The sequence below is a fragment of the Crocuta crocuta genome, unplaced genomic scaffold (genome assembly GCF_008692635.1).
Source record: "Crocuta crocuta isolate KB4526 unplaced genomic scaffold, BGI_CrCroc_1.0 scaffold273, whole genome shotgun sequence".
Lineage (NCBI taxonomy): Eukaryota > Metazoa > Chordata > Mammalia > Carnivora > Hyaenidae > Crocuta > Crocuta crocuta.
Genome location: NW_027529425.1, coordinates 1,113,838 through 1,134,981, shown reverse-complemented (window position 1 = coordinate 1,134,981; position 21,144 = coordinate 1,113,838). Strand labels below are relative to the sequence as shown.

The 21,144-nt window shown below is 41.6% G+C and overlaps 2 protein-coding genes and 1 non-coding gene across 7 annotated transcripts in view; 2 read left to right on the top strand and 1 right to left on the bottom strand.

The window, feature by feature from the left end:
- The window catches only part of ZSCAN25 (zinc finger and SCAN domain containing 25), a 44,617-nt gene that overhangs the window by 5,741 nt on the left and 17,732 nt on the right, over positions 1 to 21,144 (top strand). For 2 of the 4 annotated variants that reach the window (XM_077758663.1, XM_077758666.1), the window contains 3 exons: positions 261 to 352; positions 2,199 to 2,325; positions 6,931 to 8,765. In XM_077758663.1, the coding sequence (XP_077614789.1) occupies positions 261 to 352; positions 2,199 to 2,325; positions 6,931 to 7,763 (1,052 nt within the window). In that variant the 3' untranslated portion in view covers positions 7,764 to 8,765. Of the gene's footprint in view, positions 1 to 260; positions 353 to 2,198; positions 2,326 to 6,930; positions 8,766 to 19,946; positions 20,022 to 21,144 lie in introns of those variants that run through there. The other 2 variants (XM_077758665.1, XM_077758664.1) reach the window with 2 other exon arrangements.
- LOC144227124 (cytochrome P450 3A12) overlaps positions 19,961 to 21,144 on the top strand; it is a 105,197-nt gene continuing 104,013 nt past the window's right edge. For both annotated transcript variants that reach the window (XM_077758670.1, XM_077758669.1), the window contains exon 1: positions 19,961 to 20,049. The gene's annotated coding sequence lies outside the window, so the exon portion shown is untranslated. The remainder of the gene's footprint in view (positions 20,050 to 21,144) is intronic.
- On the bottom strand, positions 20,692 to 20,796 carry LOC144227262 (U6 spliceosomal RNA). The gene has a single exon (XR_013333885.1). It is a non-coding gene; the product is annotated as a U6 spliceosomal RNA (small nuclear RNA).

Sequence of the window (21,144 nt, the reverse complement as noted above, 5' to 3'; positions counted from 1 at the left end):
AAAAGTAATGCGTGATTTCATTGTGTTACTGAATCTCAAAGAGGGTTATTCGCAGTGTGACCAGATAGTATGAATAGCCTTCAAGGGGCGGGGCGTACTGGGTCAGGACCATCTGCCTAGTTGAGAACAGGGTAGGTCTGTGTGGAGCCTCCTTAAGGTACCTGGGTTCTGTGTGTCAGGCAGTGGACACCTTTGAAAAAGCTGACTGCAAGACAGCACTAATCTTTGCTTCCCCCCCGCCCCCCCCCACCTCTGCTTAGCTCTGCCAGTTCTTCAGGCTGGTCCTGGCCTCCCTCCAGTGAACACCAGAGACCAAGAGATGGCAGCTGGGTTCCTTGCAGCTGGATCCCAGGTGAGCTGTACCTCTGCCCTTCTGGGGATCATGACATTGCTTTGAATGAGGTTCACCTTCCCCAAGGTTTCTCTGCACAACAAAGTGCCATCTGCAAGTTGAATTATTGTACTTTCTTGTTCTGATGGATATGACAGCTTTGTTTTCTCTAATTTATCATCCTCATTTACTAACTTGAGTTGACCCTTATGCCTTAGGGCCCAGGCGTAAGGTTCAATTCACTTGTTTTTATTGCTCTGTGACTTTTTTTTTTAATTGACTCAGTATTACTCTTTACTGAGGAGGAAGACATTATTATTATTATTCTTTTCTTTCATAGTTTATTGTTGATGGACACTTTGGCTCTTTCCATGTTTTGGCTATTGTTGAGAGTGCTGCTATGAACATTGGGGTACATGTGTAGGAGGAAGACATTATTGATAAGCTTAATTTAGGCAGTGGTGGTTGATCAAGAAATCAATAACCCTCTGTAGATAGTCTTTATGGATACTTTTGCTGCTTCTCTTCCTTGGGACCCTCTCCTCCTCCCATGTCAGCAGGAGTGTAGCTGACTCAGGGTTGGGGACTCCATGGAACACTGAACAGAGTGGTCCCTTTGGCCTCTACCCCGGCTACACCAGGATTTGGCCTTGTTTGACTTCTCTGCCTGCTACAAATTGGGGTAATGAGCACAGTTGGGGCACTCTTGTCATGTCTGCTGGGTGTTGAGTGTTACCAGGGAAGTGGGAGATTTCCAGTCTGGCATCTTTTTGAAGGGGACAGTGAGGTTTTTTGTCTTGTTTTTATTTTGAGAGAGAAAGCAGGGAAGAGAAAGAGAGAGATTGAGAATCTGCGTTCAGTGTGGAGCCCAATATGGGGCTCGATGTGGGGCTTGAACTCATGAACCATGAGATCATGACCTGAGCCAAAATCAAGAGTTAGATGCTTAACCACCTGAGCCACCCAGGTGTCCCAGGGACAGTGAGTTTTAAAGTGAAGAGTTTTTAATAGAAGGAAAGTAGAAGAAAGGGGGTCATTTGGCAATAATAATAATAATAATAATAATAAACTCAAGTCTGGTATAGCTAAAGCACTGTTTGGGCAAGGTTTATGCCTGTGTCCTTTCCTATTCCTGTTTTCCTAGCATGTGTTTTGGAGGAGATGAAGGATGATAACATGTTTTAATTTTTTAGACCACTCTTTTTTGTCATAATGGTTCTTCATGGTGTTGTGAATGATGCTGAATTTATTTAATTTTTTTAATGTTTATTTATTTATTTTAGAGACAACACACACGGGGAGGGACAGAGAGAGGGAGACACAGAATCTGAAGCAGGATGTGCACTGTCAGTTCAGAGGCTGATGAGGGACTTGAATCCACGAACTGTGAGATCATGACCTGAGCTGAAGTCAGATGCTTAACCAACTGAGCCACCCAGGCGCCCAATACTGAATTTATTTTAATACAGCATTGTTCTTAAGACAAAGCCTGCCCAAATATTTACTTCTCTCTTAGGGAAGATCGTTTTTAGGTGAAGGGATAAATAGCTCTGAGTCTTGATTAAGCTTGAGGATTGAGGAGAGGGAATTGAAAAGCGGGAATTGGGTGCTGTGGTTGTTAGGGTACAAGCTAGGTGGCTGCAACAGAGACTCGAAAATATGGTAGCTCAGACAAGTCCATTACTTCCCTGTCATTAAATTGTCAAGAGGTATGGACTTTTGCTCCAAAGACCATCTATGGATCTGATTCCTTCTGTCTTCTTGCTCTGTTCTTTCCTAGAGTATTACCCCTGTGTTCACTTCTGCTTTTAGACTCTCCCTACTTTGGTATTATTTCTTTATCCATAGCAATCTCCTGTTGTTTCAGGGGTTGGGGCCATTTAAAGATATGGCCCTGGCCTTCCCTGAGGAGGAGTGGAGGCACGTGACCCCAGCCCAGATAGACTGCTTTGGGGAATACGTGGAACCCCCGGACTGTGGGGTCTCACCTCCAGGTAAGACTGGTTCCATCCCAAAGGTAAGAAACTGAGGAGTTTTGAAAGCTGCAGGTGGGGGTTCTTGCCCTTTCCCCAGATTTCAGAATCTGGTGCTACCAACAAAAGAAGGTGAGTAAATGGGTCCAAGGAAAGAGCATGGACCCAGAGTTTAAGGAGTCAGGTATGTGCTGTCCTGTCAGGAGAAGAGCCGACAAGGGGCAAGAAAACACAAGGTAGTTGTTCTGGCTGTGATGAGACAGGTTGGTTGTCACAATTCCTGGAGCACCTACTCTGTCTGTAACTGAAGAGTACCCACCTAGGATAGAAAGCAAAAGAACAGCAAAAGATGATCCTCTGATCTCGTTCCCTCAACAGGGATTTATTGAATGCCCTCAGGCACTGGCTCCAACTTTACAGCTTTGTGTTGTGGCAGGACTAATGGCAGGGAAGCCTTTGGGGTACAGGCATGTGTACAGAAGACACATAGATGGTCCATGTGGGCCCCTGTCACAGAGCAAGCAGAGCCTGGCCTGGGCCTGTCTCAGGTGGTGGCCAGATTTTACCTGGGTTGGAGCTGGAAGGGTGAGACCATGATGCACATGGAACGTGCTCAAAGGAGGAAGAGCAGCAAGAGAAGGGGGAAGAGTGAGTTTGGGGAAGTACAAGGAGAGGCCCTGGCAGGGAAGCCGGGGAGGGTGCTGCAGGGGCTGGAGACTCCTAGAATGGAGGTATCTCTGCGGGTTGGAGGGGGAGAGGAAAAGAAACGTCACTGGTTATGACCCTTTCTTTTGTTCCCTCCGCTTTTCTTTTCATAACTTTCTGAATTATGTACTGACTGTTCATTTGTCCTGACCCCATCCCATCTGACCTTTTTTCATCTTAAAATACGTTGAGGGATGAGTGGGAGTATCACTGTACTGCCTTTAGCACATTGGAGAGCCCGTCCCGGCTCCATCACTGACTGTGACCTTTCCAGGCTTCTGTTTCCTCATTTGCAAAATGGGGACATTCATAGAGCTCTCATGGCATCTTGAGGATTAAGTGAGATAATAAATCTAAACATTTGGTGAATATGGTAGTATTAAGATATTTTTATTAGCTATACAAATATTAATTCCTTTATGAATCAGCCAACATTTATTTATTTATTCATCCAAAAATATTTATTTTGCACTTACTATGTGGCCAACACTTTGCTGGTCACCCTAAAGAGTTAAAGGCACTTGCCTTTGCGATCTTAGCAGTTCATATGAAGAGCCCAAGTACATGGAATAATGGTCATTATGGAGTAAGAGGCCTTAAAGGAGGGGCTCAGTAGACCTGGGTCCAGGACAAGGTTGTCCAGGCAGTGATGTGAGTGGCCAAAGGATGCCAACCTATGTTACAAAGAGATGTAAGACTTCTTTTTTTAAATTAAAAACAATTTTTTAAATGTTATTTGTTATTGAGAGAGAGAGAGTGGGAGTGGGGAGAGGGACAGAGAGAGGGAGATACAGAATCCAAAGCAGGCTCCAGGCTCTGAGCTGTCAGCACAGAGCCCAACATGGGGCTTGAACCCACGAACCGTGAGATCATGACCTGAGTGGAAGTCGTACGCTTAACTGACTGAGCCGTCCAGGCGTCCTGAAATTTAAGACTTCTGTAATGGTGGAGGATGTGGAAACCCTCAGACATAACTGTGCAGTTCAGGAGCTCTTGCAACACACCTCAGATGGTGGTGTACCAGTATTCTAGCGCCTTAATCCCCCTCAGGGACCAACCTCTGCCAGTGATACTGCTGCATGCTGGAAGGATTCTGCCCTTCTGTCCCAGAGGGATTTTATACCTGTATCCCCCACCTCCACCCTTGCCATCTGACAGTTCTAGAGACTGGTTGTATGTTTGTGCTCTTCTCACTATTTCAAACAACCCAAGTACTTCCCTAAGCATTTATGCTAAGTCTGGGTGGGCCAAAGTCCATTTCTCACGCATACTATCTACTGGCATCTCAACCTTCAGGACTTCCTGTGATTTATTCCCATTTACTTGTAGCCCCTGCATTGATAGCTGTGTAGGATTGGGCCTGAGAAACCAGAATTCCATGATATCTAATACCTAGCACATACTACCATCTCCCAGAGTCCATGATATCTAATACCTAGCACATACTACCATCTCCCAGAGTCCATGATATCTAATACCTAGCACATACTACCATCTCCCAGAGTCCATGATATCTAATACCTAGCACATACTACCATCTCCCAGAGTCCAGCTAAGGCTTGTGCACTGCTTTTAGTTTCAGTTTTACTATTGGTAACTCCTGAAAACTGGAAATTACCCAAATGAATATCAGCCACATTCATAAATAGGTTAAAATATATTCTGACAATGTAATACCAATGAAACAAAACATAGTGTAACTATAGTTACATTCCGCCATATGGGTGAATCTTACAAGCATAATAATGGGTGGAAGCATCCAGAAATAATATTTGAATCCAATACATAAGGTTTAAGACCAGGTAAAAGTAGTTTATGGTGATAAAAGTCTGAATAGCATTAGCCATGGGGTGGCAGAATATAGTCACTGGAGGGGCTAGGAGAGGGCTTTCTGGATGCTGGTATTCTTACCTGGATGTTTTTTATACAGTTGTGTTCATTATGAAAATTCTTTGAATTCTACAGTTATGTTTTGTGCATCTTTCATGGAAAGTTTACAGAAGAATCTATCAGAGCTGACAGCTGTGTCCTTCATATTTGTTTAGATTAGAAGTCATGTGATGTTTTTCTTTTTGTGTTTTAACGACATCATCTGAAAGGACCCCTTCTGTGCCTAAGTGCTGCTTGCCATCTCTCTCTCTCTTTCTTTTTTAAGATTTTATTTTTATTTTATTTTTTTATAAATAGTTTATTGTCAAGTTGGTTTCCAACAACACCCAGTGCTCATCCCCACAAGCGCCCTCCTTCATGCCCATCACCCCTCCTCCCCCCCACACCCATCAGTTGTCAGTTTGTTCTCAGCATTCAAGAGTCTCTCATGGTTTGCCTCCCTCCCTCCCCCCCACTATTTCCCCCCTTCTTCTCCCCCATGGTCCTCTGTTAGGTTCCTCCTAATCCTCCTATACGTGCAAACATATGGTATCTGTCCATCTGTCCTTATCTGCCTGACTTACCTTGCTCAGCATAACACCTTCAAGTTCCATCCATGTTGCTACACATGGCCAGATTTCATTCTTTCTCATTAAGATTTTATTTTTAAGTAATCTTTACACCCAACGTGGGGCTTGACCTCACAACCCCAAGATCAAGAGTCGCATGCTGTATTGACTGAGCCAGGCACCCCTCATCTCTTTTTTTCTGTCTTGGCTCCTTTGCTTCCCAGAACCGCCCCCCCCGCCCTTTTTTTTTTTTTTTTTTTGCCTCCCCTTCCTCCTGTTCTTCTGTAAATAATTCTTCTGTTAATTTAGAGAGAGTGAAAGAGGGATCAGAGAAAGAACTTCTAGAAGGATTGAAGCATTTCAGCAGCATTCATGGGCATTTTGGTCTGGTAGAAGTCAGTGACAGACTGGATTCATTCATTCATCCAGCACTTAGTAAGCTTGTGACAGGCTCCCAGGAGACCCAGATTAATAAAACCTGGTTAGAGGGAGGGAGGAGTGGGTTGGGGGCAGGGGCAAGGATTGCATGCTGAGCAACTGTATGCAGGTTATGGAGAACTCCAAGTAGCCCACCATCTCTGGAATAGGTTTATAATCTCTAGGGAAGGCATAATACCTTGATGAATGTAAAGTGGCATTTTCAACAAGGTCACATATAAATAGGTGCGGAATAAACAGTGCTAATTCAGTATAAATGTGCTAAAGAGATGTAGTTAAGAGAGTAAGCAGGGAAGGTTTCTTCAAGGAAATCATTGAGTTAGATTTAGAAGGATATACAAGTCTGAGAAAATTAACTGAGAACACATTAAGATTTGGCAGACTATTCTGTAAAAAAGGTAATGGAGAGTTTTGGCTCAGATTACTACAATAGAATATTATAGGCCAGGTGGCTTAAAACAACAGACATTTATTTCTCCAAGTTCTGGAGGCTGAGAAGTTCAAGATCAAGATTCCTGTAGATTCAGTGTCCAGAGAGTGCCCTCTTCCTGGCTTGCAGCTGGCTGCCACCTCACTCTGTCTTGGCATCTCAAGACATGGCAGACAGAGTGAGATAGAGGGATTGAGGGATCTGTGCTGTGTCTCTGCCTCTCCCATCATGAAGGATCATGCTCACATGATCTCTGTGCTAAGAGCTCTGGTTTCCCTTCCTCTTGTTATAAGGACACTGATCCCAACATGGAGGCTGCACCCTAATGACTGTACCTTATTACTTCCCAAACACCCCATCTGATATCATCACATTGGAGCTTAGGATTTCAACCTATGAATTTGGGGAAGACACAAACATTCAGTCAGTAATAAAGTAGAAAAAGGTAAAGTGAAGTCTGGTTTTAGAGTCCATGAAAGAAAACTGTATTGAGGTCATTGGTCAAAGGGAAAAAGAAAGAATTGTTAATGGGACATCCTTACAAGCCAAGTCCTAACATAGAGATTTACTTTCATAACTGCTACAGAATTAGCTTGTATCTCCTTTGTCCTGTAGGCATTGGGAGCAAGGAAAAGGAGGCTAAAACCCAGCAGGCAGACCTCAAGGGGGCACTTGCTCGGGTGACATCAGAGAGGTTTGGGGAAGCCACCCTCCAGAGCCCTGAGCTTGGAAGAACCTGTGAGCAGGAGCCCAGTAGCTCTGTGGGAAACATGCCAGGGCCTCCTCCTCCTCAGCATGGTGTCATTCCCCTGCCTGATGACCTCAAGACCCACAGCTCCTTCTGGAAGCCTTTTCAATGCCCCGAGTGTGGAAAAGGCTTTAGTCGGAGCTCAAATCTTGTCAGACACCAGCGAACCCACGAAGAAGAGAAATCCTATGGGTGCGTCGAATGTGGGAAGGGGTTCACCTTGAGAGAGTACCTCATGAAGCACCAGAGAACCCACCTGGGAAAGAGACCATATGTGTGCAGCGAGTGCTGGAAAACATTCAGTCAGAGGCACCACCTCGAGGTCCACCAGAGGAGTCACACTGGGGAGAAGCCCTACAAGTGTGGTGACTGCTGGAAAAGCTTTAGCCGAAGGCAGCATCTGCAGGTGCATCGGAGAACTCACACGGGGGAGAAGCCCTACACCTGTGAGTGCGGCAAGAGCTTCAGCAGGAATGCAAACCTGGCTGTGCACCGGCGAGCCCACACTGGTGAGAAGCCATATGGGTGTCAGGTGTGCGGGAAGCGGTTCAGTAAAGGGGAGCGACTGGTCAGACACCAGCGGATCCACACTGGGGAGAAGCCCTACCACTGTCCTTCCTGCGGGAGGAGCTTCAACCAGAGGTCCATCCTCAATCGGCACCAGAAAACTCAGCATCGCCAGGAGACCCTGGCGCAATAAGGATGAACCTTTTTTGCAAAAGAAAGGTGCTGGAAGGTGCAGGACCTTCCAGGAATCACCAAGTGGAGGGAGATCTCATTGGAGGATTCGTCTTTACTCACTGAAGGGCTTTGAAGTGAGAGCGGAAGAGTGGTGGGGTGCAGAAAGGCACTTTGACCCATTTTCTTTCCATTTGTTGTCAAACAGAAGCAAGGCAAGGTCTGATTTATTTTGAGTTCCAGAGAGCACAGCTCCTCACGTCTCTGATCCAAGTGGTGCAAACTGTTTTTTACCATCTTTTGGGGAAATGATATCCTGAATTTTAGTTCAGGTTGAAGTTTTTCTCCTTCAGTGGGATGTTCATGTCTGCCTCTTGAGCAATTCTCATAGTAAGGGGAAAATTTTGTCCCACATTGACAACTTACACCTCATTGTGATGAGGGCTGTATCAACCTGCAAGATCATTAGCTCACTCTGCCTCCCTTCTTTTCCATTTAACAAGTATTTATTGAATAGCTACTGTGTGTTTGGTGCTGGGAGCACAGTGGTGAATAAAGCACATGAGATGTTAGCCTCCCAGAGCTTGTGATTTACCAGTGGGAACACACACAGAACTGTTAATAGCTCCAGGCGTTCTAAGTTACATTTGTTGTAAGTGCTGTTTGAGAGGATAGTCTTCTGGTGCTCACTCATTCTGCCCTGCCGCTCAGGTGCTGGATCTTTCCCTCCCCAGTTGGGATCTCTCAGGCAGCCTTGTTTATTTTACTTTATTTGTACTCCCTTTGTCTCTGTAACATTGTACCCTCATCTGTAAAGTTTCCCCATTATTCCTTGTACTGTAACAACTATCTACCCATCCAGTAGGAAATCAATATTTTGCTATTGATTATTGAATAAACATGAAAGTATTTTAAAAAGTATTCAGTTCTATATAAAGTTCTAATTAAATAAATCTGAAAGATGAACTATTATTAATACAGTGTATTTGATGGCACTTTATAGCATAAGATGCTTTTTTTTTTTCTATTTCCACTTTATTCATTCCACACATATTTATTGAGGCCCAACAGTGTACCAGGAACTCTCTTAGGTGCTTGCTTGATATATGTATCAACAAATAAAATAGCGGGGAGAGTCCCTGACCTCATGGAGCTTACGTTTTAGTGAATATATTTGATCTTCAGAACCTCCTAAGGTGGAGCCCATGGATACTCCCATAAACTCTGGACCTGGGATCTGGTCCTTGTCAGTTTCTTGCCTTGAAATGCATTCGCCACCTACCTCTTGTTACCAGATAGTCTCTGTTGATACATCTAAATCCTTGTCATCTGAGAGGTTCTCAGTTGCCAATTGGAAATCATGAGGTGGTAGCGATCTGTTTAACAGAAGTGTCGATTCAAGAAAAATAGAGATGTTTGTAGGCATTTAAAAATACATAATGAGAAGATGCAGTATTTGTACTGTTTACACTTTCTTATTTTGCTGTCACTAAAAGGTTTCCTTTCTGTTTAAAATTCTGGAATATTGTTTAAAATATCTTTGTAATGAGCATGGATTACATTGCAGTGTCACTGTAGTGCTGTGCTTTCAAACGCTGGATGCTGGGTGAGTTAGTCTGTCTTTTGTTGACAGGGTACTATAATTATAAGATGTGATTTGTTTTGTGGTGACTTTTAATATTAGATTCTTTTACTGAGTTTTTTTCTCCCCATTTTTTATTGTAAATAAGATAAATGATGACTTCAACACAGTTGCGTTATTCAGTCTACTTTGAAACACATTTTTTTTATCACATATTTCTTAGATAACCATGGTATATAGCTATGATGTTTAATTTTGATTTAGCAGATGATTTCCCGGCCTCTCCACTGTCTCCATGAGCCTATAGTAGCCAGGCCATAAATATATCTGAGATGTCATCCACTATCTTGAGATACTAAGCTGCTTCTATTTAGCAATGTTGTGGTCCAGATGCATAGTCCACTCTTTTTTTCCCCACTTCCCAGACAAACTTAGCAAAGCTTGTAGCCAGCTGGCAGCCAAACCCAGGAAAAGGCTTTTTTAGAGGCTCTGGCTTCTGGTCTTTAGGACCTGGGGGTTGACCTGCTCGAGTTTGGCTTTCTCACAGAGGTCCATATTCCAAAACTAAGTGATGAGTGTTGGTCCACTACAGGCTGGGAATTGCTCATCAGTGGTCTTTCTGTTTACTTTAATTAATTGTTAGATTCTCTTTGATAATATGCTTAGCCAAATAGGACTCTGGATTTTTATCCAGTTGGAATCTCTTTAGAGAAGCTCTGGTAAGAGCCAGGGCTTGCTTTTTTCCTTGGGTGTCCAAATCTGCTTTGAGACCAAAGTTTATGGATGATGTCTCAAAAAGCCTCAAAAGAAAATTTTTTCCATGGAATTTTAGTAACATAATTTTTGTTACATATTCAAATGTTAAATATTTTATTTTCTGTATTTTTTCTGTTTAGAAATTTCTTTTTTTTAATGTTTTATTTATTTATGAGAGAGAGACAGAATGCGCAGGGGAGGGTCAGAGAGAGAGGGAGATAGAGAATCTGAAGCAGGCTCCAGGCTCTGAGCTAGCTATCAGCACAGAGCCTGACACAGGGCTCGAACCCACGAACCATGAGATGACCTGAGCCAAAGTCGGACGCTTAACTGACTGAACCACCCAGGCACCCCTAGAAATTTCTTTTTTTTTAATTTTTTTTAATGTTTTATTTATTTCTAGGAGAGAGAGAGACACACACAGAATCTGAAGCAGGCTCCAGGCTCTGAGCTGGCAGTCAGCACAGAGCCCGACACAGGGCTCGAACCCACGAACCGCGAGATTGTGACCTAAGTGAAAGTCGGACGCTTAACTGACTAAGCCACCCAGGCGCCCCTAGAAATTTCTTATAATAGAAAATTTCAAACATGTATAGTTGGCTTTACCCATTATGAGCTCATAGCCAATCTTGTTTTATTTCTATACCCTCTTCCCTGTCTTCCCTACTGAAATATTTCAAAATAGCTCCCAAAAGTTGTCTATAAATATTTCAGTGTGTACCTCTGAAAGGTAAGAACTCCTTGAGGGGCGCCTGGGTGGCTCAGTCAGTTAAGCATCCAACTCTTGATTTTGGCTTAGGTCATGACCTCACAGTTTGTGAGATCAAGCCTTGCATAGGGCTCTATGCTGACAGCATGGGGCCTGCTTGGGATTCTCTCTGCTCTTCATCTGCTGGCACTTGCTCTCTCTCAAAATTAAAAAAAAAAACCAAAAAAACAAAAAAAAACCTCTTAAAAAGAAAACCCACAATATTATTGTTATACCAATAAAAATAATTTCTTAATTTGCAATTAATGTTTTCTTAAAAAGCACATACTTTTAAAAAGTTTATTTGAGTTAGGATCTAAATAAGATCCATAGATTATAATTGGTTGCTTTGTCTTCTAAGTTTTATAATGTATAGTTCCTATTCTTTTTTCTCTTGAAATTCATTCATTGAAACAACTGCATTATTTATCCTGTAGAATTTCATGTCTTTGAATTTTGCTGTTTGCATACCCATGATGTTATTTAATATAGTTCTTTGCCCTCTATATTAACCAAAAATTAAAGGTGTAATCAAATTCATTTCTCATATTTTGCAAGAACACATCGATGATGGCATGTCTGGTTGTTATGATGTTAGGATCCTAGGTGTATTTATATAATAAATTCTATAAATGATTCGTCATTTATTAGCTGGAATGCTTCTGTCAGAAATTTTCCCTCATTAGCTATTAGGTTTGTTAGATAGAATTCATACAGGAAAGGAAATGCTTGATTCTTCCCTTTGCCTGTTTTTTCAGTAATGATCTGCTTTGCTTCCTGTTACTGTGATCAGTTACTTTTTTCAGTCAAAATATAATCATGGATTTTGGATTTATAGCCAGTCCACTGTAGTTCTTCTTGATGCTCAGATCATTTCACTTTTGGTCTGTGGGAGTCTTTTCAACTTGGCTGCTGATTCCTTTTGACATAACCCTAATCATCTTTGATTGCTTCTTTGCTTTCTGATATGACAGGATGTTGTAAACTCCTCTTGTATATTTCCTGCACCCTTTGAGAGTGAAGAGAAGTGCTATTAATTATGCCAGGACAATATTGTAAAGTGAGACTCCAGGACAAACAGGGATATTTGGTCACCTTATATACAGCCCTCATTGTGTGTGATTGGGTGTCTGCGGTTTCTTCACCTAGTTATAATGTTGTGCACTTTCAGGGCTGGCTGTGTGTGCTATGTTTCTGTGATAATGAAAAGTGCCACTCCAAGGGGTATGCCCTTTGTAAGAGAAATCCCTTTTTATCCCTTGGGTGGTGACTTTCTGCGCAAGGTCTGTCCTGAGGAGCTATTGCATTAAATATTTGCTTTTCAAAACATATGCCATGAATGTTATCATCACCCTGATTAACTGTACTGCAGTACTTCCAGTTCCTCTTCCAGCCTAGGAGCAAGTTGAAGAACCTTGTTTATTAAAAAATAAGTTGGTTTTGGGGCACCTGGGTGGCTTAGTCGGTTAAACGTCTGACTTTCGCTTGGGTCATGATCTCGCGGTTCGTGGGTTCGAGCCCCGTGTCGGGCTCTGTGCTGACAGCTAGCTCAGAGCCTGGAGCCTATTTCAGAGTCTGCATCTCCCTCTCTCTCTGACCCTCCCCTGCTCACGCTGTCTCTCTCTCTCTCTCTCCTAGAAATAAAAATATTAAAAAAAAATAATAAGTTGGTTTCAAGTTCATCATGCAATACAAGCTGACTTTATCTACTACTGAGATGAGTAGAGTAACAGGAACATGTTTCTCTAGAGTCTGCTTGCCCTTTTATTTTTCTATTTGTATTCTATTTTTAATTTTTTTAAGTTTATTTATTTTGACAGCAAGAGTGCATACAAATGAGCGTGTGAGCAGGGGAGTGGCAGAGCGAGCAGAGAGAGAATCCCAACCAGACTCTGCACTGTCAGCACAGGGCTTATCTCATGAAATTCAAGATCATGACCTGAACTAAAATCGAGAGTTGGTTGCTTAACCAACTGAACCATCCAGGCTCCCTGCTACTTGTTCTTTTACAACTTAGCCAGTTTCTCAACCTCTGCACTATTAACATTTTGTGCCAGATAGTTCTTTGTTTTGGAGGCTGTACTGGTTGTTTTGTGCATCAACCTACTAGACGCTAGTAACACTCCCCAACTGTAACAACTAATGAGGTTTCCAGACATTGCCAAATGTCCCCTGGGTGGCAAAATAGACCCTTGCTGAGAATCACTGCTTGTAGCATTCAGAATAATAGCTGATGCAAATTAGATGTTTATTTATATTTTTCTAGTTTAAATTTAAGTTAGCCAACATACAGTGCAATATTGATTTCAGGAGTAGAAATCATTGATTCATCACTTACATACAGCACGCAGTGCTCATCGCATGTGCTCTTCTTAGGTACCCATCACCCACCTAGCCCATCCCCCACCCCCTCAGTAACCCTTGGTTTGTTTTCTATCTCGTTAAGTAGATGGTTTAGTTAGTGGAAGAAAGGACTGGCATTTCAAGGACCTGAGCTATTTCCTGCTAAGCTTAATGCCCCAGCCTAACTTTCTAGAGAACAAAGTTTTACTAGAGATCACTTGGGTTAAATATTAGTATTGCCATGCAGAGCCAAGAGCTATTGAAACAGAACCTCAGGATAGGTGCCTGGAACTCTAAAACCTAGATGGTTTCTATGCAGGCAACCTAGCTTATTGCTTTGGATTCATTCCAGGCAAGCACCTGCCACAGAACCTCTGCATCACAAAGAACTTTTGTTTGGGACCTACTTAGATTCACCTTTCCCAGTAAATGGATATATGTAGTGGGGCCACTTAAACTCAATGCAGCTAGTGCCAGCCTTTTTTCTTTCAAAATAAGGCCCTCGAGGCACACAGTAGACAGTAAATATTTCAGTGAAAGACCTGGATTTCTGCCTTTTTATCAGGGTGCCTTTTTATCAGGGTGCCTGAGAAGAAACATGACATTGCATTGCCCCTAGTGGCCCTTCTGATATGGCTGACATTTCTAGTTGTTGTGCTACCAATTGCAGTTATGTTGAATTCACTTAGAAATTCTATAAGCCAAAGAAATTCACTGAGACTTCTTACAATTTTGTATTTCTATCTTCTTTTCCTTTTATTATCTAAGTTTCTGAAGGACATGTTTCTAGAGATTTATCATGTCCAACCTATCCCCAGTATCAACACATTTCAATAAAAATTTTCAGTAAATATTTGTTAATGACGGGGAAGGCAGGCAATGTTCTTCCTTGTGTTTGTTGCTATGAAGCTAAACTGCTAAGAGTGAGGATGGAAAGGGTTTGGTAAGGCAGATATTGTGCCTTGATAAACAGAGGGACTTGGGTGGAGCAATTCCACTTTTCTGGAAGGGTGGATGGGCTCCAGTAGAAGGGCTGCCATCGCTGCCACACGCCCTGGCCATAGTGCTGTCATCTGAATGGCCAGAGACCAGGAAATGGCCATAAGCCCAAGAGCTCACCTCATATCTTTTCCCTTCTTAGTAAAAACCGTAATCTCTGGAGAAGCTAGTAGATTAACCTCTAGATAGATTGGAAACAAAAGAGGTGGCACAAGTTCATTTATACTTTTTTGACTCCCACCTCTGGGAACTATTTGAGTATTATGTTATCTCTGTGTCTGAAACAGTTGAAGAAAATCCAGTTTACATCACTTAGGTAGTTCATTGACTCCTGCAAAAGGGCTCAGCCTGTTGTATGAACAGGAAAAGTAGAATTAACAGTAAGTAGTTCCTCATCAAGAGCCAGTCTTCTCATTAGGTTTCTCCAGTCTTTAAGTCTTTCCTGCTGCATGAACTGAAGTGCTAATGGAAGGAATGGAAAGTAAAAGATGAAAAAATCCCAGCAGTAAAAACACTGTGGGACTCGCACATATATAGACCAATGGAATAGCAGGAAATAGCCCTGGCTTTGTACAGATTACTATGTAAGAAATATGGTGTCCCACACGTACCCCAATGTTCACTGCAGCACTCTCAACAATAGCCAAAACATGGAAAGAGCCTAAGTGCCCATCCACTGACAAATAGATCAAGAAGATGTGGTTTGTCTATACAATGGAATACTCCATGGCAATGAGAAAGAATGAAATCTGGCCATGTGTAGGAACATGGATGGATCTTGAGGGTGTTATGCTGAGCGAAATAAGTCAGGCAGAGAAGGACAGATACCATATGTTTGCACGTATAGGAGGATTAGAAGGAACTTAATGGAGGACCATGGGGGAGAAGAAGGGGAAAAATAGTGGAGGAGAGGGAGGGAGGCAAACCATGAGAGACTCTTGAATGCTGAGAACAAACTGAGGTCTGATGGGGGTGGAGGAGAGGGGAAGGGAGGTGATGGGCATGGAGGAGGGTACTTGTTGGGATGAGCACTGGGTGTTATATGGAAACCAACTTGACAATAAACTATTAAAAAAAAAGAAATATGGTATCCCAAATCACTGAGAATAGGTTAATTTTTTTTAAAGTCACATTGGGATAATTGGATAGCTATTTGGAGAAAGATAAAAATAGACCCATTTCTCACATCATATTCAAGAGTGAACTATAGATGTATCAGTGATCTAACTGTAACAAATGAAACTATCCAAGTACCAGAGGACCACCATGGATAAATTCCTCTAAAACATAGGTTCAGGGAAAAAACTTTCAGACTATGACTCAAAATCCAGATGTACTAAAAGAAAAGACGCATTCCTACATAAAAATTTTAAGAACTTCTGAATGGTAAAAACGTAAGCAAAGACAAATCACAAGCTGGGAGAAAATATTTGCAACATAACACATAGTTCTAATATTTCTCATATATGAAGAACTTTGTAAAAAACTGAGTTAAAACCCCAAATAAAACAATCCCATTGAAAAATTGACAAGCTAAAGTTCACAAAAAATGATATGAAAACAGCTATTAAGAATATACAAAGATGTTCACCTTCACTCGAATTCCAGTTAAAACTGCACTGAGAGATTTCTTTTCAATCACATTGACTAAAATTCCAAAGCTTGACAGTATACGCTATTGATGAGTTTGTGGGGAAACAAGAATTCTTACACATTGCTAGCAGAATGCAAAAATAGTGCAGCCTCATGTGGAGGATAATTTAGTAATATCTAATAAAATTATGGATGAATTTACCGTAAAGATATCACTCTAACAATGTAAAAATACGTATGCACAACATTACTCATTACAGCATTCTTACCCTAAGAAATACTAGAATCTGCATCCAAGATAGGTGATTGAAAAAACAATGACACATCCATACAATGTAGTATTGTGCGAACTTAAAAAACATTATCATGGGGCACCTGGGTGGCTCAGTCAGTTAAGCATCTGACTCTTGGTGTCTGCTCAGGTCATTCACGATCTCACAGTTTGTGAGTTCAAGCCCTGCATTGGCAGTGCGGAGCCTGCTTGGGTTTCTCTCTTTCCCTCTCTCTCTGCCCCTCCCCCACTCCCACTGTCTCTGTCTCTCTCAAAATAAATACATACACTTTAAAAAATAATAAAAATTGTTGAGTCATTTTTCACCATTGGAATATGGGTCTGGACTAGGTAAAATTATTGTATCAATGTTAAATGTACAACCGTTGATAATTGTGGTTATGTAAAAGAATACCCCTGTTCTTAGGAAACACTGAAATATTTTAGGATAAAGGACTGTTGTGTGTATGTGAGGGGTGGGGAGAAGGAAGAGAGTAGGAGGAAGGAAGAAAAGAAACAAGGTAAAAATGTTAATGATAAATTAATCCAGGTAAAGGATATATGGATATTTTGTATTATTGTCATTGCAACTTTTCTGTAAGCTTGAAATTATTATTTAAAAAAAATTTTTTTAATGTTTTATTTATTTCTGAGAGAGAGAGAGAGTATGAGCAGGGGAGGGTCAGAGAGAGAGGGAGACACAGAATCCAAAACAGGCTCCAGGCTCTGAACTAGCTGTCAGCACAAAGCCCCACACGGGGCTTGAACCCACTAACTGTGAGATCATGACCTGAGCTGTAGTTGGACACTGAATTGACTGAGCCACCCAGGTGCCCCAAAATTATCTTATTATAAAAATTTTAAATGTTAAAATAAAGCACTAACATCAGTTACTACTTCTGAACGTAGGAGGAAAAGGATCTCAAGTACTAGTCTGATGATAATGGCCCTGAAGTGAGAGCAGGAGAGTGGCACACCATATAGCTCACAAGCTGCACCAATTTAATCATACCTCATCTTGCTCAAGAGCTGAAGATTAATTCCCACACTTCTTTCACTGTGCATGGTTGGCCAAGCCTCCTTTATTCAATGTATGAAGGAAGACCTCTGGTGTGGCAGATTTCTTTCTTTATGGCAGGTCCTATTTTCAATGTCTTCATCCATACTCTTGGTTTTGTGTAGGTGTACTCACAGAATATTTTCCACTTAGCCTTTAGACTGGTCACTTGTTTCAGGCCTTGTGGCCTCTACAGGTACTTTCAGCCACATTATATCTCCTGCTGCAAATTACGGATCATCTTCCCCAAACCTGCTGGTTTTAGCCCATTGCTTCAGGGAGCATCTTTGGTCATTAATGCATGTCCTGGTTGATACAAATGTATAGGTATCGCTGTGGGCATTCAATCTCACAGTGTTTTGGAATTATTTCACAATTTGTAATTTACTTGGTACTTATGACAGACTACTAAAACAGTACAAAACTGATGGTCACATAAATGAAATCTGGAGGGTTAACTGGTTTGAGCAGCAATGAGTTAGAAGAAGAAGCTTCATTGTAGAATTGTTGAATATGAAATAACAGAAGGGTTGTTAGATGTTGGGGACTGGTCTTTAGGTCAGCATTGAAACTCTAGTTTTTTAGTGTGTTTTGTTTTTTAGATTCAGCTGGTGTATTGGGAATTAGGCTTTCTGGGTGCCTCTCACACACCCCTAGTATGTGATAGAGTTTACGTACTATCCAGTGACCCTGAGTATACATCTGGAAGCTCCCCCAACACCAAGCCCTAGCAAACCTTGCAGGACCTCAGCTCCAGCCCACATCCAGTATCTTTACCCACTGTTAGATCACCAAGAGCTGTTATGCCTTGAGACCCACTACATTCCAGTGTCCTCACTGTTCCCTGACTACTCTGTCATCCCCTACTCCAAATGTGACCCAAATATCCTTCTGGTAAATCCCACCTCGCTCTGATCATACCTCTGCATTGAAGTACTTTATACTTCAGGAAATTCAGGGAGCAGTGGGATAAGTAACTGGATTGTATGGGGTTGGACTTTAGAAGATCATTTTCTTATAGAATAATAGCATCTGACTCAAAAGATCCAGTGTAGCAGACCTAGAAATGATCCAGTTCCACTGTCGAAGACCTTTCCTTTGCTTTCCATGATACTGCAGAGGATACTGCTGCCTCCGGGTGGTAGTCAACACTCAGTAAATCCAGCTATGTCAGCTTGGCTCAGGTGTATTCACCCCTTTGCTAGTAGTGGAATTAGCAAATCCTTGTCATACTTAATGCTCAAGGTGAAAACTGTCCTCAGGATATTCCAGATTGAGGTTTTGTCCTTCATGCTGTTAGTTTAATTAAACAAGGAAGCCATTTATTTGACTGAGGTAGTTCTAATGTCTTGGCAGCCTACATAAGCAACCCAAAACCTAAGTCTATAAATGCCTCAAGGTTAAGAATTCAAAACATAAGGACAAACAATCACAAACAGCAAACTTGGCTTTCGCATACAAGGCAAATGTAAGCTCTAGCCAATCAAATAGTTTCCTTGCTTTGCTTCCTATCTTTATAAAGGCCTTGCCACTACTTGCAGTGGACATAGTGCTGCTAACCACTTCTGGTTTGGTATTGTCTGATGGGAATCAATTTTTCCTCAAACTCTATGTTTTAAAAATGCTACAGTTTATCTTTTAACATTGCTTTTCTTTTTTTTTCTTTTCTATTTTTTTTTTTTTTTTGTTTATTTTAGAGAGCAAGAGAGAGCATGAACAGGGGAGGGGCAGAGAAAAAGGGAGACACAGAACCTGAAGCAGGGTCCAGGCTCTGAGCTGTCAGCACAAAGCCTAATGTGGGGCTCAAACCCACGAGCAGTGAGATCATGACATGAGCTGAAGTCAGACGCTTAACCGACTGAGCTATCCAGGTGCCCCTAACATTGCTTTCAACAGAGATTCTCAAATTATTATCTGAAGACCACTTGACATCAAAATCACCTGGGGAAATTTTAAAAAATGTATCTATGGATGGAGCCATGGTCCAAAGGGACCTAGAAATCTTTAGTTTACTCAATTCCTCAGGTGATGATAATGCACATAAATTTCAAGAATGGCTGCTCCATTATGTGGAACACTGTGGCTTCACCAGAGTACTCATTCAAACAACGGAACAGATCCTGAAGTTTACTCCCACCAGCCTAGAGCAGGCATGAGGTGGTTCTAAGAAGGAATGGCAAAGCATGACCTTCCACAGCAAAATGTTACTGTACTCCTCTCAGGTTGTAGCCATAACACGTGAAACTCTTCAACAATACAGGATAGTTACTCCCAATCTCTCCCAATAGAAAAATATCTTGATTTTGATTATTTTTTAAATTAGGAATTCATTCACTACTCTGTCTCAGTGCTCACCATAATGCCTAGCTTAATAAATGTACTTAATAAATATTTCTTGGGGCTCCTGGGTGGCTCAGTCAGTTGAGCGTCCGACTTCGGCTCAGGTCATGATCTCACGGGTTCAAGCCCCGCGTTGGGCTCTGTGCTGACAGCCAGCTCGGAGCCTGGAGCCTATTTCGATTCTCTGTCTCCCTCTCTCCTGCCCCTCCCCTGCTCATGCTGTCTCTCTCTCTCTCTCTCTCTCTGTGTCTCTCTCTCTGTCTCTGACTCTGTCTCTCTCAGAAATAAATAAAACATAAAAAATTTTTTAAATAAACAAAATAAATATTTCTTCAATGAATCTCTGCCCTCCTGCCCACCCCCACCCCATTTTCTTGGCTGCCATCGCTGTCCTCCACTTTTATGTCCCCAAAAGGAGGCGGATGAAGCACTTTACTTAGGGCATCCCAAGGGTGCGGCTCAATGAAAACATGCTTGAATTGTGATGTGGATGAAGTTGTTCTTATCCCTGACTAGGTGCTGAGCTGGGCTTGGAAAGCATGGCAAAGCAGGTGTAACACACCTGGGAGAGTCTCAGTGTCACAGAGGATTCATTAGAAACTCTGACAGAACCGAATCTGTAAGTTGTTCTGAGATCTGTGTTGGTAAAAATCTTTAACAGTATTCTTTTAAGTAAACTCTTTGTTCTGTATAACTATAGAGGAGGATTCAGAGGGCATTGAGGGCAAGACCACTGAAATGATACAGGAGAGTTTGAGAAAAAGCACAGCTTCTGTGACTGAGATTCAGTCCCAATCCAGAAGTCAAGTTCAATAGTAGACTGGATTCTAGACAGTTCAGATTTCTATTCAAGAAAAAAGCCTTCCCTTTTGCTTTCTTTTGAATGACATGTGGTTGCTTCTTATTTTACCTTGCCTTCTTTGTAAAATATCTTAAGATGTAATTATTTTGTGCCTGACTAAAGTTAAGGAATGTCTTGATTTATTGAAGGAAAAAGAAGATAAGGGGGAGGAAAAAGAAGGGGGGAAGAGTGAGTGCAAGGTCCTTTGTACATTTGACGGTCATTTTGTTAGAAGAAGCCATCACAAAGGGCATATGTCCTTTATTATGTAGAGACAGAAAAATAATTCTCCTTATCTTTCTCATTCTACTGAATCTTTCCTCAGTATTTTATTTTATTTTATTTTAATTTCCAGTGTATTCAACATACAATGTTATATTAGTTTCAGGTGTATATTTTAATAACTCAATTATTCCATACAAAAATATAAAATGCTTCATGAATTTGCATGTTATCCTTGTGCAGGGGTCATGCTAATCTTCTCTGTGATTCCAATTTTAGTATAAAGGCTGTCAAAGTGAACACTCATTCTCAGTTTTAATATCTACTTCCTTACCAGCCTTCCATCCAAACTATTCCAAACCTACTTTGTTTACGTGGAACTGACTCTAGGTGTCATATAAGGGAGTTCCATTCCTATACTACAACTTCTATAGACCATTTCATGGTCAGAATAACTCCATTTGTACAGAACACACTGACATCTTAGTATTGGATCTTTACTCAATATGTATTATATTCCTGCATTTCATTTTCCTTTCCTAATTTGGTAGGTGTAGTAGCAAAAAAGAAAAAAGTATTAGACTTATCTCAAGCTATGGGCACCTGGGTGGCTCAGTTGGTTAAGTGTCCGACTTTGGCTCAGGTCATGAT